The sequence below is a fragment of the Mastigoproctus giganteus genome, chromosome 13, assembly GCF_048544385.1.
Source record: "Mastigoproctus giganteus isolate SK-2022 chromosome 13, ASM4854438v1, whole genome shotgun sequence".
Classification (NCBI taxonomy): Eukaryota; Metazoa; Arthropoda; class Arachnida; order Uropygi; family Thelyphonidae; genus Mastigoproctus; species Mastigoproctus giganteus.
In genome coordinates, this window is record NC_143587.1 from 10942676 (window position 1) to 10961235 (window position 18560).

At 38.8% G+C, this 18560-nt stretch overlaps 1 protein-coding gene across 6 annotated transcripts in view; it reads right to left on the minus strand.

The window, feature by feature from the left end:
* The window catches only part of LOC150075760 (la-related protein 4-like), a 498776-nt gene that overhangs the window by 81657 nt on the left and 398559 nt on the right, over nucleotides 1–18560 (minus strand). For all 6 annotated transcript variants that reach the window (XM_090387140.1, XM_090387141.1, XM_090387139.1 and 3 more), the window contains 2 exons: nucleotides 13972–14174; nucleotides 10178–10532 (listed from right to left, as the gene is read on the minus strand). In XM_090387140.1, coding sequence (XP_090243266.1) covers nucleotides 10178–10532; nucleotides 13972–14174 — 558 coding nt within the window. The remainder of the gene's footprint in view (nucleotides 1–10177; nucleotides 10533–13971; nucleotides 14175–18560) is intronic.

Sequence of the window (18560 nt, forward strand, 5' to 3'; positions counted from 1 at the left end):
CTAGGATTGAAGAAGGGTGGGATGTATATTTTCCCTTCATTTTCCGGATTTTATCCCAGACTACCTTAGAGTTGGTAGACTGGTTAATAGATGATGTAAAATGGATCCACGATTCCTTTTGACTCTGACAGCGGATATATTGTGATTTGGCTCGTGCACGTTTAAAGGCTATAAGGTTGGTCGTGGTAGGATATTGGTGAAATATCCCCGACGCTTTGTTTTGAGCCTTTTTTGCTGTTGTGCATTGTGAATTCCACCAAGGTTTAGGAAATGGTGGAAACCGGGCAGATGTTTTTGGAACAGCATTCGCAGCTGCTTGGACAATATTTTCTGTGATGTACTTAACTGCATCATTGATAGACTCTTGACTGACTGTGCTAAGATCAAAATTTGCCTGATGTTGGAAGGCAGTCCAGTCAGCCTGATCAATCTTCCACCGTGGTAACCTAAAAGGAAGACATTGTCTCCCACTGCGTAACAAGGTTATCACGGGGAAGTGATCGCTTCCGTATGGATTCTCCTCCACCTCCCAAGTGAGTGAAGGGAGTAGAGAAGGGGAGCAGATAGAGAGATCAATGGCAGAAAAAGTACGGGGCATGTGGAAGAAGGTGTTTGTTCCAGTATTTAGAAGGGAAAGGTCATTGTCATTGAGCATACGCTCTATGACTCGTCCCCTTCCGTTGATGTTAGCACTACCCCACAGGGTGTTATGTCCGTTAAAATCCCCGAGAAGTAAGAAAGGGGGAGGCAGCTGCGTTAGAAGATCATCAAGGTCTGCCTGGGAGATGTCAGTCCCAGGTGGCAAATAAATGGAGCACACAGTTAATAAAAATCCCACTGAAAGGCGAATTGCAACCGCCTCCATGCTGGTTGTAATTAGCAAGGGCTGCACTGGGGTCTGGTTACCCACAAGGATAGCCACTCCCCCATGTACAGAGCCATCAGCAATTCTATCCTTTCGAAAAAATGTGATGTTGTGCATGGTGGGATCATCATTTGCCTTTAGATATGTCTCCTGCAAGCAAAAGCAAACTGGCTCGTGCTTTTGCAGGAGGGCCTTGATGTCATCAACATTTCGCCGGAATCCACGACAATTCCATTGTAGGAATTTAGTCATTATTTTGGCTTGGTGGGTCCATCAGGTGGCTTCCGAGGTGCTTAGGGCTTACTTTTATCAGTCTTGGATTTGGCTTTTTTGGGGAAGAATGGACGCTGTCTCGTGTCCATTTCTTCCTCCGCAAAGAGTTCCAAGACTGAATCTTCGGGTACCTCCTTCTGCTCCACATCCATCTTTTCTTGGTTACTAGGGGAGACTTCCCCTTTCTTATTCTTTTCTTTCATAATTATCTTTGTTACTTGTGGAGCATTAGGAGGTACCGATATAGTAGTGGCAGCTGATTGGTCCTTTTGTGCAGGTTTTTGGGAAGTTAAGAGATACCGCGCAATGGGAGTGAAAGACTCCTTTGGAGGAATGGTCATGTCCGTCTGAGTTCCAACGGAACATCTCCCTGCTACCTTCTGGGCGTAGGTAGGTTTGTTGATATTCAGGGGTTTGACCGATTTCCTTGCCTCCTGGTATGATATATTTAGCTCTGCCTTCAGCCGTTGAATTTCTTTTTCTTCTTTCCACCTCTGGCATGCTTGTGAGTAGGCCGTGTGTTCGCCTTCACAGTTAATACACGTGGGTTTTGCGGCTGAACATGCTGTTGTTTCGTGGTCCTTTGCACCGCATCGAGCGCATGCAAGGACTCCGTGGCAGGCCATTTGAGAATGTTCATACTTCTGGCACTTAAAACACCGTAAAGGGTTCGGAACGTATGGACGCACTGAACAGTTGATGTATCCAGCTTTAATCTCGTCAGGAGGTTTAGGAGAGTTAAAAGTCAGGATAACGCTCCTGGTTTTAACAATTTTTCCATCCCTTCGCGCAGTAATTCTCTTGATGGCAATAACTCCCTGGGGTTTTAATTCGGAGCAGATTTCCTCCTCGGTTACGTCGAGAAGGTCCCACTAAGAAATGACACCTCTCGATGAATTGAGTGTTCTGTGTGGTGTCACTGTTATAGGTATTCCTCCGGTTGATGTTGTTCGGAGTAGATGTTCGGATTGCCTGTCATTTTCAGTTTCAATTAAGAGGTCTCCAGAATGGAGCCTCTTAACTGATTTGGGAGAACCTGCTAACCCATCTAACCCTTATTGAATAAAAAAGGGCGACATTTTACCAATCGGTTTTTCACCGGTTGAGTGCATAATTAGGAACCTTGGAACAGGCACTGATGGTACTTCTGTTCGCTGCCTCTTTGTACTAATAATACTATCTGGGTCTTCGTCTATGTTTGCAGATAGGGACCGGGTTGGGGGCCCCTGAAGAAGTAAGTTTATCAGGATTCATGAAGTTTTTTGTATGGTTCAGTGCCCGGGCTCCCCACCCACCCACCACAGAGCCGAAAGGGACGCCCACTACCCCGCATGCAATAAATACGCTCGGGAGTGGGATGCCAGGGCTACCCAGACACTATACCCGCACCGCTGCCAGCCTGAATCCTGTCCCTCGGACCATGAGGGTAGGGGCGTGGCATTGACACGGTTGACCCTCGCCGATTGATCCTAGCCGGGCCTTACAGGACCACCTGGTCCTGGAAGACCCGGCTAGGATCAGTGTTGTCAAAGCAGGGGCCAAAGTGGTGTATTGAAGCTGGGCCCCTCAACCACCATGATCCCCCTTTCCAAATTTCCACGGGTCGCAGCGCACGGCAAACACGCCAAATTCCATTGATGTAAGCCTGGAACCTGGGCTGTGGGCGTTGGATCCCAGTGACGCCAGTCTGGAAGTCCAGCAGCGTCACTGGGAGGTCCCCTCACCACGTACAGGTGCCCATGTCGAGGGGACAAAAGGTGATATAGTTGTACACTTTGGCACTAATGATATTAAGAGTAGGAGACCAGCAGAATTACTTAACAAGTACAGGTCACTGTTGAACAAAAGCCGAGAATTAGGGTTGAATTTGAAAGTGTCTGCAATTCTGCCCAGACACGATAGGAGGGAGTATATGATGAGAGCCTTGTCGATCAATTCGGCCCTGGAAAGATTGTGCAAGGCTCAAGAGGTAGAATTTTTTTTAGCCTGGTCTACACTTGTTAACAGGAGAGACTGCTTCTACAGGTATGGGATACACTTAAATAGAAAGGGTGCAAGAATATTTGCTGATGCTATTGAGACAGTGTTAAGTGGGTCGGAAAACTGCTAGCTTGGGAGGATACAAGGACTAATAGATTAACAGTAGCCACTGGCAGAGGTGAAAGTGATTCTTGCACTGCTTCTATTGGAATGAGCAGCAGCCTGGGAAAGGAGATGCAGAATATTTCAGAGACTGTTGGGAGTCATTGCGGTACAAGTAAACACATGGATTGTGTTAGGGTAGCTAAGAAAAGGAACAGGCACATGTATACTTGCGTGTACACCAATGCTAGGAGTTTAGTAAACAAATTTCATGAATTTGAGGTATTGCTCAAAACATCAAAGGCAGATATTGTTGGGATATCAGAGACGTGGTGTCAGACAGATATAAGGGATGCAGAACTGGAATTTGGGGAGTACAACGTCTACACAAAGGATAGACAGGATAGCAAGGGGGGAGGGGTTATGCTATTAGTTAAGAAACACATAAAAACCAAGGAAGTGAAGCCAGTCGACATCGCTGGACAGTGCAGTGTTGAGTCAGTTTGGTGTGACATAAGCATTGGGAGATCAAAATTGAGAGTAGGAGTGTGCTATAGGCCTAATGACTCTGATGAGTATAATAAGAAACTTTACAGGGAAATAGTGGGTCAGTAAATCAGAGAGTCTTATAATGGGAGATTTTAATTTCCCAGATATTGACTGGAATTTGGGGGCTGGTCACTCACACACTAGCAGGGCTTTTGTGGATTTATTGGATGATTGTTTTCTACATCAGCATGTTCGGGAGGCAACTAGAGGCAATCAAATACTCTTGATTTGATTATCAGTAGTGATTCTTCATGCATTAAGAAGCTGCAGGTAAATGAACCACTAGGTGGCAGTGATCACAGTGTGCTGAAGTGGGATTTACTGAAAGAGGTAACTACCATTAGGGGTAAAGGGAAGGGTTATTGCTTCCGTAAAGGCGACTACGATGGACTGAGACAGTATTTAAATTCTATACAGTGGGACCAACTGATGATGTTACCAACAGCAAATTCAAAATGGGAAGCATTCAAAGAACTTATCTTGGAAGCTACTAGGCTTTACATACCAACTAAGAAATATTGTTCAAGGTTTAGGCCAAAATGGATGTCAGATGAACTAATGAGGCATATGGCAGAGAAGAAAAACGCATGGGAAACTTACAAATTAACACATGACACAGAAGCCTATGATAGATACAAGTTGATATGCAACCAAGTTACAAAGGAGGTTAGGCAGGCGAAGGCAGATTACGAGAAATCCTTGGCAAGGGATGCAAAGAAAAACAGCAAAGAGTTCTTTACTTATGTAAACTCTAGAAGGAAGGGGATGAATATCAGATTGTTCCACGATATTGATGGGTCAACTGTTGATGATCCTGCTCAGGTAGCTAACAAACTAAATGAATATTTTGCATCGACATTCACACATGAGGAGTTATTTAGTGAGGGGAATGCCAGAGGTGTATTCAACTCTAGCAGTAAGCTACAGAATCTTGAAATAACTGGGAGTAAAGTGGAGGAGAAATTGTTGAAGATAAACACAAGAAAGGCACCCAGGGTGGATGGGATCTATCCAGTTATATTAAAGGAGGCAGCAAAGGAAGTAAGCAAAACCCTTAGCCATAATTATGAGAGCTTCCTTGGACTCAAGGGAGGTACCCATAGACTGGAAATGTGCAAATGTGACCCCAATTCACAAAGGAGGATCAAAGGCTGACACAAGTAATTATAGACCTGTGAGCTTAACTTCTGTTCCTGGAAAATTAATGGAGGCACTGGTTAAAGAAGCACTGCAGAATCATTTAGACAAGACTTCAGTTATAGCTCGGACACAGCATGGTTCTGTTAAGGGGAAGTCTTGCCTGACCAACTTGATTGGATACTATGATGCAGTCACAAAAGAACTGGATGCAGGGAATAGCTTTGATACTTGGATCTTAGAAAGGCTTTTGATACTGTTGCACATGGAAGACTGCTACACAAATTGGAGCAGTGTGACATTGGAGGCAAATTGCTGCTATGGATAAAGGGGTGGTTGAGGGGGAGAAGACAGAGTGGTAATCAATGGACACTGCTCATTGTGGACTAATGTGTGTTATTAGTGGAGTCCCTCAGGGCTCAGTGTTGGGTCCATTATTGTTTTCTGTATTTATAAATGATATTGATGATGGTATATCAAGCTTAATGTCCAATGTCCAAGTTTGCAGACGATACAAAGGTTGGCAGGGTTGTCAAGGACACTACTGACAATATGCTGCTGCAACAGGATCTGGAAAGGTTGAGCAGATGGGCTGAGAGGTGGCAAATGAAGTTTAACATTGACAAATGTAAAGTACTACACATGGGAAACAGCAACCCCAGAGCAACGTATCAACTCTGTGGTACTACACTGACAGTGGTAGAGGATGAAAGGGACTTGGGGGTGGTTGTGCAGGCGGATATGAAGTTCTCTGAGCAGTGCAGACGGGCTGCAAGAGTAGCTCATGGAGTATTGTCAATGATATACGGGAATTTTTCCAGCAGGGATAAGGAGGTAATTATTCCCTTGTATAAGGCAACGGTCAGGCCACACCTAGAGTACTGTATACAGGTCTGGAGGCCTCATTTCAAGAAGGATGTAGAGCTGCTGGAACGAGTACAGAGAAGGGCAACAAGATTAGTGAATGGAACAAAGGGGTGCTCTTACGAAGAAAGGCTTAAGTTTTGCAAATTACAGTGTCTGGAGACTAGGCACCAGCGAGGTGATCTGATAGAGGTGTATAAAGCCTTGAATGGGTTGGACATGCTCAATGCTGATGGGATTCTTCCTCTAGCTCAGAATAATCACCTGAGAGGGCATAAATTCAAATGAGGAAAGACAGATGTAGGATAGATGTGCGGAAATTTGCCTTTAGCCAGCCGGTGGTTGGTTGGTGGAACAGACTTCCATCCCTATTCGTGGAGGTTGATAGCCTAAATAAGTTTAAGGCTCAGCTGGACAGGTATTTTGAACGAACAGAGGGGTGAAGTGGAAGTGGTTTTTTTTTTTTTTTTTTTTGGCTGATGCTGCATAAGCTTGCTTTCTTGCATCAAATGCCTGTACTAATGCTAATGCTAAAATTGCAATAATCTAGTTGATTTAAAAATTGTCCCCCATGCAGAGTTCCCTCCCATTTGCTCCAATCAATTAGAGGCAAATTAAAATCACCCATAATAAGAGATTCACACTTACTTGCCCATTCCATTTGCATGTAGAGGCTCTCATAATCTTCACAATCACCTGGCCTGAAGATAACTCCCACTCTCATTATACCTTTGCTTCCAACTATTTCACCCCATACAGATTCTATATACTAGCATGCGAAACATCTGAATCCGGGAAAGCTTTCATTGTGCTCAGGTTGCTTTTGGTAAGAAGCATGACCCCACCACTCCTATCTTCCCTATCCTTCCTAAATACATTGTACATACTATACTGAAACTCGTCATCCCTTATCTCTGGATGGCCCCACGTTTCTGTAAGCCTTATTATGTCAGTGTTACTTTTTCTAACGAGCAGTTCGAATTCACTCATTTTATTGACGACATTTCTGACATTACTGTATGAGCAACTAAGAATTAGTGTTCTTATATAGTTAACTACCTTGGCGCCCTTAAACTTCTTTAAGCTCGCTTCCCTGGTAATAGCTGCCAGCTCATTTGAAATGTTTCTGCCCTCAGAACACCTTGCTAATATGTTCTGTTGCAGTAAGACACAAGAACTCTTGAGGTAGAGTGTGCAAGCGTGCAAGTCCTCCCAAACTAGCAGTTTCCCCTGAAGGTATTCTTCAAAGTATTCTCAATAATACTGGCAAAAACTCTTGCACCACCTTTGTTTAAATGTATTCCATCTCTACAAAACAGATTCCTTCTACCTACAAGTGCAGGCCAAGCTGATAGAAATTTCCCCCCAAAAGCCTTGCAGAGTCCTACAAGTCTTGAGTTAATACACAAGGCGTTTAGCATATAATCCCTCTTATCGTGCCTGGGCAGAATTGTAGACATGTTGTGACCTAACTTGCGACATTTCTTCAGCACGGTCCTATATTTGTCTAACAAATCATCAGATTGTGTATGCTTAATGTCATTAGTCCCTACATGAATAATAATATTCTCTTTACCCCCCCCCCCTTAAAATCTGACAATTTGTTGGTGACATCATTAATAATTGCTCCCGGCAGACATACCCTGGTTCTAGTCCAACTATCCTTATTACAAAAAATATTTCCTGTTTCCCTGATAATGGAGTCCCCTAATAAAACCAAGTCCTTTTGAACCAGAGTAATTTGCACCAGGTTATTCTGTTCTGGGGCCCGAATCGGGAGTGCATCACTTGGTATGTTGCTAGAGTTTTGAGTCCTTGATGAGCTCCCAGTTACATTATTCTCGAGGGCAAGCACCCGTTTATTCAATGACTGAAATTGTTCCAGCAATGCATCAAATAACTTAAGATCGGTGCACTTATTACTGTATTTGTTTATGTTTGCCGTTTTGAAACTGAATTCTGTACTGATATAACCACTGTTTTAGATTTTTAAATTACAAACCCTTTGCTATGGCTCCTAAAGTTAAATAAACCTCATACAGGGAAGAAAAGAACAATAACATTAAAGCTTAGTGACAAACTTGATATAATCCAAGCTATTAACATTAGGTTCACTCAGAAAGTTAATTCATATATCCACGTGTATTGTTTCTGTAAATTGCATGTGTTCTCTGGTTGATTTGCCTGTTTTGCTGGATGAAACACCCCAGTTTCTGGGGAAAAACCCGTGCTACCTACACCTAAGACCGGCTAACTCAGCCATGGAGTGAAAAAAGCCCATAAAGTTCATTGCATCATTGACTGAATTCGAACCCAGGCCTTTTCCACCCAGTGTGGGGAGGATGGTGACTATATCACTGTGCTATCACACAGACTCAACTTGACATAATAAAGAAAATAGATCAGGGGCATAAGCAAAAGTGTATTAATGGCAGAATATAACATTTGATTGTCAATATGTTTGTTTTTTACATACAGTTAATAAAATTGCATTAAATATATTAAAAATAAAACTTTCTAAATAACGAAAAAAATCAAAATAATAGCATATTGAAACCTAAAGGTGCCGTTATTCGGAAAGTCTACTGTATAACATTTGAATGAAATTCTAACCTTAAAATTATCAGTGCTTTCAGGCACTGAAATATTTCTTTCCAGAACAAAATATTTGCAACATTCCACCCAGATAATTTAATATTTTTTATTTTAGAGTCATACTTTGAATTCCTTTTGTTGGTGACATGCAACTCCAAAATATCTGCAGAAATTTCATCCTAATACATTCTTGAAAAACTGAATTCTCCCTGCCCATTCTTCAGACCAATATTCTTTTATATCAGATTTTTTCCTTTAGTCCCATACTGGCAATGCCAAAAATGTCTTTAGTTTATTCAGCTGGACCAAAATTTGGTCACCATTTGAAACAGTTGGAAACTACTTTATCTGCAAGTTTCCTTGGTATAGGTACCTGTTTATTTTACAATGTTTCTTCGAATGACAAATCAGTATAAAAAAAAAAAAAAAAAAATCAATAAAAATTAAAAAAAAAACTCAAGTTTGGTTTTGCATGTTTCGCCTGACAGAAACCCACGGATGGAAACACAAAGGGAAATTTTTTGAATGCAATATCATTTGCCTTTCTTGGTCTCCAGTTTCTAGCACAGTCTCCAAGTGACAAGTTGTCATCAATTTCTTACATTACATATATTGCTCAACCCTTAATATTGAAATAATTAATTTTAAGTTCTTTTGAAATATATATTTATGCATCTGAAATGTATATAATAATTTTTTCATTAAACACGAGCAACTGACTGAAGGAGTACTACCTACCTCTGTAAGAACTGGAGAAAACTGAGGTTACAGTTATCAAATATTTTGTGAAAAATAACTGGACTGACTGATATTCACAAAAACTTGGTGGACACACTAGGTGACTCTGCTCTATAATATGATATGGGTTAAAGATAGTAAATGATACTTTGGGCATGAAAAAATGTGCATGCAAGATGGGTGCCTTGAACGCTGACACCCAACCAGAAGCACATACAGCTGTGGAAAGTCAGCATCTCCTCTCCATGCACCATGCCAACCCAGAAGACTTTTGTGGCAGGTACATAACAATGGATAAAACATGACTATCACTTTGACACTGAGTCAAAACAACAAAACATGAAGTGGAAACATCAACTGCCACCCTCAAAGAAATTCAGTTTGCAATCATCAGCAAAGGTGACAGCATAATTCTTGTGGGGTTCTCAAGGTCAATGATTACCTTTAATATTGCCAAACTATTATAGACCAGTACCGTTTAAATCTAATCCCCAAACTATGTGATGCTATAAAAAAAAAAAAAAAAACACAATGAAAACTGACCCATCATGTTCTCTTTCATCAGGACAATGCCTATGTACACAATTCCTGCAATTTCAGATGCATCATTTGATTTGGTACCTCATCCAACCTATTCAACGGATTTGGTCCTATACTCCTAAATCCAAAGAAATATGCAAATGATTCTGCTATGGACTTTTTTTTTTTTTTTTTGCAGGAATTAAAGCCTTGGAATATCACTGGGGAAGTTTACTAGTGTTGCAGGAGACTGTGTTAAAGAAAATCATAGTTATAATAGTTAGAGCATTCCCCACTACAACCAGATAGGTGGAAAATTTTTTATCATTATTTTTTAAATGTCTCACTAATGGTATTACTGATGTAGTTTTAACATTTATTTATAATTTTTTACCTATTAAATCACAGCAATGCTTCAACCACTATAAGATACCCATTTACAAAACACACTGGAGCAAAAGGTGTCTGTTTATATACACTCTTCTTAACAAATGAAAACTATGCACAAAACAAAAAACTTTTCACAAAGAGAAATTGAAGGGGGATTACACTCACCTCTGTAATAAATGCTGACTGTGGAGGATCCATGTGACCATTAAGGACAATGTGAGATGTTGAAGGCAACACTACTTCAGAATGCCTAGTAATTGGAAGTTTGGGACTTGAATACTTTGGTACATTATCTTTAGGGAGAACAGGTGTTGATGGTGGAGTGGACATAGGAGGAAGTGACTTACACACAGTTGAAACTGGGGCAGAAATACTAATAACAGCAGCTGTAGTGATGGCGGTGGTGGTCGGGGATGTAGAACAGGCACTACTGGTAATGTTAGACGTTTCAGGAAGAGACTCCGGTAATGAGTAAGTTTCTGAAATTTGCAAGGATTCATCTTCAGGCATATTTGCCATCCTGTGTAAAGAGATGTATAAATTCAAAATATAATTTAAGTAATAATGTGCATTCCTCAGTATATATATTTCTGTTCTGCTTGATTGAATATTAAAAACATTTGCCAATATTATGATGCTAAAAAAAAAAAGTATACACAACAGAAGCATTTTAGGAGAATTTTAAACATTATTATATCCGAACACTCTCAAATCTGACAACTATGTATCACCCATTTTCCAGCTGTTTGGGAAATAGGAAACTTCTACTACTACCAGCAGTAGATTTAGTTCTTGGATTGCCATTCACCAAAATAGAGCATTACAGCTGATTGTGCAGGGTGGAGATCTCACTTCAAAGACACAGGCTTTTACCATATTCCAACAACAGAGAAAACTGTTAGGTTATGGAACTGTCTAACTGCTATTCACGAACAAGATTGGACACTTTTTGATAAGCATGAAGTATTAGATTAAAGTAAAGGCTCAGTCATTTATAAGCATTCACTTTTACCGTTTGGTGAATTTTTACAATGTTGCTAATGAACAGCCTTGACATAACTTTCATTCATATTTGCTATCTCAGTTAAAAGTGGCACAGAGGACACAGATTGTTATCTATTGTGGAAAAAGTTGTCAAAGATGGTTGACAATTGAACTTTGTTGGAGCAACTGTGAGAAACTTCACTTTCTCCCATTCAAAATACACTACAGTTAACGAGAGAGCAAAATGTTTTGTTATATTACCAAAAGGCAATGGAGCATTTCAATATTTTACCCTAGTATCAAAAATCCTAAACTAAAGAACTAAAATGGTCTTGGGCAGGACACATAGCTCGAAGACATGATGACAGATGGACTAAGAAAATAACAGAATGGTACCCAAGAGGAGCTAGAAGAAAACCTGGAAGACAAAGGCGGAGATGGATAGATGAAATTCATGAGTTTTTGAGTAGTAAATGGATGGCCAGTGCTCAAAACAGAAGGAACTGGAAAGTTGCTGGAGAGGCCTTCATCCTGCAGTGGACTGAAAATGGCTGATGATGATGATCAAAAATCCTAGTTGTATCATTGTGTACAGGAGGAAAAAAAAAAAAAAAAAGATTTCAGATACTTGACTGCATTACTATTAAAAATAATAGTAATGCATTAAATAGTAAATGAATAATCTACTTAAAAAATGAATGGCAGTAAAATGCCATTCATATTTTAAGTAGATTATCCATTTTTTAAGTTCCAACGAGCCCTCTGTTTTAAAATGCTTTACTGCCTGAATTGCTGCTTTTTTTCAGTTTCTAAGAAGAAATAAATCTAGATACAACCCTCCTTCCTCTGAGTTTTGGAGAACGGATGCTAGAGATACTGTTTGTTTATTTTATATTTAAAATAAAGCATTGAAGGTAGAAAGGTCACTCTTTTACTGTATGCAGCTTTATAAATGAATACTTACTATAAGGTCCAGAAGCAGTTATCAATCATATATTGCTGCAACTGTTATTTCCACAGAAATAACTTTATTACAAGGTAGGTGCATGTATTACTTGAATTTTCTAATTAAGCCACAAGAAACAAACTAGAAGATATGTTAAAATGATTTATTGAAGCAGAGTTCCGAGACTAATGAGCTGTAAAAAGAAGAAAAAAAAGGCACTCGATTAAATTGTAAGGAAGGTGTTTAACCTGTCCACTGTGTTTGTAATTCACAAAGATATTTCCACAACTGCCTTTTCCAATATAATTTTATATCTCCTTGTGTGAGTGTCATCTGCAAACTACAAGGATGTCAGCATCTAGTTTACTCAATCCATTTAAAGTCTTAAAAACCTCAAATCAGGCATCCTCACAGATGCCTAAAATTTTGGACACTGAAATTTACAGATTCAAGTATTTTTTGGTAATGGTACTCTTGTTATGTTACTCCTACTTTAAATATGGCTTCCAAACCCGTATGCAGTATTCATAGACGTGGTCTAACTAACCACTGCTTTATACAACAGGATAATTACCTCTTGTACCTGCTAACAAAATTCCTATTATATTATTGGCAGAACCTCATGAGCTGTCCTAATAGTCTGTCTGTACTTCATGTTGGATTAAACTATTACCTAGAGATCTTTTTCAGCTGCCTTTATTTCGGTACCACCTAAATGTTATTAATGGAGTCCCCCAGGGTTCAGTGCTGGTCCATTGTTGCTTTCTGATGAGGGTATTGATGAGGGTATGTCAGGTTTAACCTCCAAGTTTGAAGATGATATGAAGATTGGCAGGGTTGTTAATGACACTAATGACAGTATGCTACTGCAACAGGATCTAGAAAAATTGAGCAGATGGACTAAGGTGGCAACTGAAGTTCAACAATGACAACTGTCAAGTACTGCATAGGGCAGCAGTAACACCAGAGTAACATATCAACTGTGTGGTACTACACTTAGAGTAGTGGAGAATGAAAAAGACCTGGGGTAATTGTGCAGTCAGATATGAAGTTTTCTGGGCAGTGCAGACAGTTTGCAAGAGTAGTCCACAGTATCTTGGACAATGATATACGGGAATTTTTCTAGCAGGGATAAGGAGGTGAATATCCCCTTGTATAAGGCAATGACGAGGCCGCACCTTGAGCACTACATACAGGTCTGGAGGGCTCATTTTATGTGTAGAGCTGCTGGAATGAATACAGAGAAGGGCAATGAGATTGGTGAATGGAACAAAGGGCTAGTTTTACCAAGAAAGGCTTAAGTTCTGTCTGCAGATTAGGCACTGCATGAATTTTACTTGTTTTGGGATCCATTGCAGGTATCCTACCATTGCCACCAAGTCCATAAATATCAAAAATATTTTTTGAAAGTTTTTCACTGTGCTACTTGAAAACTTGAAATAAATATGAAAATGAATGGAAGTGTAATAGTATCTAGTACATATCCATATTTTTAATTATTTTAACACCATTTATATAAACAATAAAAAGAAATCCATTTTTATGCACATGACTGAACCTTCACACAATTAACAGTTATTAAACTAGAAAATGGAGATCAATGGTCTCATGCTTATTTTATGTCTATAATGTTCTTTTCTAATTTTCAGCAGAATTAGTCTTTTTTTTAATATAAGGCATAAAAAAAAGATATCACTTTAAACATCTTATTTTAAAAAAGGATATAAGTACAGAAATCAATTAAAAAAAAAAAAAAAAACACCTTTTCCAGAAATTGAAACGAAAGTTGTCACCTGTCAAGTGACAATTTTCTTTTCAATACATTAGTGCCACAGTGTTGAACAACCTTTCCCCAACAAAGCTGAACATACATAATACTAGGTAGTCTTCATATAACAATTTGTATGTTCTGAACCAAATAATTCCATACAATTCTTTGTAAGATTGGCAAATGCTCAAATAGTAAGTAGGAGAAACCAATCAAGTTTTCATGCACTACAGTCCATAAGTAAAATCTAAAAGTACTTACATCACAGGAGAGGCAGGAGGCGTTAATACATTAGAGGGCAAGTCTCCATTTGTCAGAGTGGCAGTTTCTTTTGTTGAAATCGAAATGGAGTCTGCAGAAGGGGTTTCCGTTTGTGTTTTACTATCTCGTGTTGATGGTTTTATGGTTCCTTTAACAACGTCTGAGAGACGGCTCTCAAATGTATCTTCAGATGGATCTGTTTCCTAGATGAGTAATTAAAGAAAATCTAACTTACATTTAAAACGTAATATAAGCTTTACTTCATTCAATTTGTGAATGTTAGTATAGCAGTACAAAATGTCTTACAGTTATGTGAAAGTTACTTCACATTAACAAATGTGGTGTTCAAGATATGGGGGGGGGGGGAAGAAAAAACTGAAAAGCATTGGGAAGAATAGAGATAGATATTAGTTTGCTCCTTTATGCAAACTGAATAGAAAATTTTGACCAATGACCTACACATAAGAAAAAAATTAATCACAGATTAGGAAATCAATCTTTTAGTCCTCTTAATCTGCTTAGGTTACTGGTCAAAATTTGCTTTTGTGACAACTTTGTTATATCGCTCATGGCAAGGGCAGCAGACTTTTGGATATAAAACAGCTCTAGTAAAAATTGGCTCAAGAAAAAAATCTTAGGACAATCTGGTGTGTCACTTTGCCACTACCAGGAGTGTTTCATTTGACTTGCAGAACAGTGTTGGCAGTTTCACAGTGAATCAGTACTTCAGGCCACAAGTACCAGTGTATATGTCACATGATGACTTCATGTTGTACAGTTAATCACATATTAAGAAATGAATCTTTTAGTCCTCTTAATCCACTTAGGTCAATCAAAAATCTCTCTGCCTGAGAACAACTAGCTGCAGTCCCCATGAAGAGACTGTTAAGAATTCCTCCATCTCTGACAGAATACGAACCTAGACCCTTGAAAACTAATGAAAAGTAGAATGACAAAGCTACTTGTCAAAGTACTTTCTACTTGCTGTAGAAATGAAAGCAAATAATCAAGAAGTGGAGCAAAATGATTTTAAAAGTTTAGTTATATTTTAAATCAGTTTAATAATAGGTTTTAAACCTAAGAAAAGTGCACCTTTGCTTTATATTAAGGGAGGCAAGCAAAGGAAGTAAGCAAACTCTCAGCCACAATTATGAGAGAATACTTGGGTTTAAGGGAAGTCCCCATGGACACTGGAGATGTGCAAATGCATCTCCAATTTACAAAGGGGGAAATCAAAGGGTGACAAGTAATTATAGACCTATTAGCAACTTTTGTTCCAGGGAAAAGTGACTGCGAACAAAAGTTTGCAGTCACTAGTTAAAGAAGTAATGCAGGACCATCTGTAAAGGAATGCAATTATACTTCAGTCATGGCATGGGTTTGTAAAGGGGAAAACTTGTCTGACCAATTTGACTGAATAACTAATAATGCAGTCACAAGGGAACTGGATGCAAAAAAAAAAAAAAAATAAAATAATTTTGCATCTAGTTCCTTTTACTAATTTTGATATCATATACAGTAAAATCTAGTAAATACAAACTCGGTTTATACAAAATATTTGTTTATATGAAGCACATACCATTCCCCTGCAAAAGGATGGGTTTTTCTATGTAAATATATTCGTTTATTACAAAATTTGGTTAATATCTATTACAAAGCTCTTTTTCACCCTGTGAGAAATAAATACTGTCATTTTGCATGTTTAATACAAATCTTGGCAGAGCGATCCGATTATTGTCCCGGGCCACCCGACTCCCTAAAGGATGGCACTGACTTGTTAAAAATTAGTTTTGTGTAAACAAAAGTAGTTTTTAGTAGCTACAACGTCAAGTGCACTCTGAAGGATGAGTTGTTAAATTAACAAAAGAATAAAAAGTTTTTCTAGGTTATTTACATGCACTCCCTCACTCTCCACGGGAATAAGGTCAGTTGCAATTGTTACCCCAGTTCAAAGAGTCTTTTGCTATCATATACAGCAATCTATTTTTTGTGCCATTTTATCTGAGCTGATGTCTTTTTCGGAACTTGTCTTTAAATTAATTTCAGATTTTTTTATATTGAATCTTATCTAGCAGTGTTATGGTGACAAAACGTAGACGGACAGAATTAAGCCTGGAAAGAAAATTTGCAAAGGAATTTGCATTGCAAAGGAATACAACATCCCTTTATCTACAATACTGAAAAACTGAAAAGGCTTGAAGTGCACGACACTGAAACAGCAATGAAAATCAGGAAACAAATTCATGGTGCAAAACACGAGGAGCTTGAAACAAAACTTTGAGCGGTACCAAAAAATGCATGCATATAATTTGCCAATACCAGGTCCGATTTTGCAAGAAAAGGCAAATTATTGAACTCAGCAAAATGGGATTAGAGACTTAAAATGCAGCAGTGGCTGGCTCCAAAGATTTAAAGACAGGAATAACTTGGTTTCATGAAATGTTTGTGGTGAGTCTGATTAGTCGACAAAGAAAAGGCTACAGCCTGGTTGTGTTCTGTATGGTCCATCCTTGAAAAATATGAGGCAAAGGATACTTTTAATTTTGCTGTTCGAGGAGAGTCTTGTCATTGTGGAAAATTAAGTAAACAAAGACTCGCTGTTCTGTTTTGCTACAATTCAGATGGCCACCCGTGATTGATAAGATTTCCAAACCAAGATGTTTTAAAGCAGTTATCCAACTTCCCTGTGATTATGAGGCCAATAGAAGTGATTGCCTTGGCACCTCCATAGCCAGGTCGGCAGGAGCAGAAGTGCGCAGCACATGCTTCTTGATTAGACTGGGGTTTGAGCCCATGACCACCAAATACGGAGGATGCGGAAGGTCAAGGAATGACCATCACATTTCCCCAGCCCGGATAAAGGGCGAGGGCTGGCATCAGGAAGGGCATCCGGCCATAAAAACTGCATGCCAAAACAATAAAAATGCTGACCCCATATATAATGGGGGGAAAGGGGGGGGGCCTGGCTTACGGTCAAAAATTTTCACTCTTGGTTATCAAAATTGGACAGAAGAATGGCTTCAGAAAAAAGGAATATTTTGATGATTCTAGAGTGCTGTACGGCACATTCTGCCGAAACACTTAAGTTGAAAAATATACGGCTGTTGTTTTTAACCCCCAATACCACTAGATCAAGGAATTATTTATAACCTCCAGAGAGCATATAGAGCCTGCCTGATATGGTACTTGATCCGCAACACATGAGGGAACAATTTGCAGCCAAATTGGAATCTCTTGGATGCTATGTAATCTTGCTATTGCTTGGGAAAGTATTACATCAAGTGTAATAATCAACTGCTTCAGGAAGAGTGGCTTTGGAGAGAATATCATTGAAAAACATGGTCCAGCAAACAAATACGATAGCAACAGTGAGGAATGGAGGAATTTGAAGAGTTTGTGAAGGTCGATGATGAAGTTGCTACCACTGCAATGCCAACACCAGAAGAGTTGCTGGGTACCAAACAAGACAATGTTTTTGTTACCAGCGAAGGTGAAGAAGCGCGCACACTGCCATCTAAAAAAGATGCCCAAAATGCATTGAACATAATAGAGAATGTCTTGGCCTGCAGTAACGTTGATAAACTATTGCATTTGATAACGTCTGTGCTGTGGTTAAAAATGCATATAGGACAAAAACTTTGCAAACAACATTGGATTCTTTCTTTAAATTAGATTAATTTATTAAAAAGTTAATGGTTTGTATGTAAGATTGTAATTCTTTTTACTGTGACACTAAAATATTGTATATATCAAAGTATATACTATACAATATTTCATTTCCATATTTATATTGCTTTGCTCTTAGTTTATCTTACAAATAAAATCTTTAAAAATATGTTATTCCTATTACTGTATTGTTAGACAAGGCATTTGTTTTTATTTTTAATATTTTATTAATTTATTTTTGATATTATTATTATTATTTATTATTCTTAGATATACAGTATGTACAAAAAAAAAAAAAAAAAAAAAAAAGAAAGGTAAAATTGATACTTTTGGGGGACCTCGTTACAAAACGTGAAAATTTAGCTCCCTTGACCTTTGTATTAATGAGATTCCACTGTACTTGGATTTCAGGAAAGCTTTTGTTAATTAAAAGACTGCTGTACAAATTGGAGCAGTGTGGCATTAATGGCAAGTTACTGCTATGGATAAACAGATGATTACTTGGGAGAAGACAGAGAGAGATTACCAATGGACACCGGTCTTTGTAGACTAATGTTATTAGTGGAGTTCAACAGTGTTTGATTTTGGGCTCATTGTTTTATGTATTTATTAATGATATTGATGAAAGTATAACAGGTTTAACTTTCATCAATATCATCTGCAAACTTACACCTGTTTCTGCAAACAGGTGTAAGTTTGCAGAAGATAAAGGTTGGCAGGGTGGCTAATGACAGTAATAACAGAGGACAATACTCTTAATCTTTGGTTATCAGCATTGATTATTATATATAAAGAATTTGCAGATAAAGAAACCTCTAGGTGGCAGTGATCACAGTGTACTGATGTGGGATTTACTTAAAGATATAATTACCATCAGGGGTAAAGGGAAGGGTTTTTGCTTCCATAAAGGTGACTACAGTGGT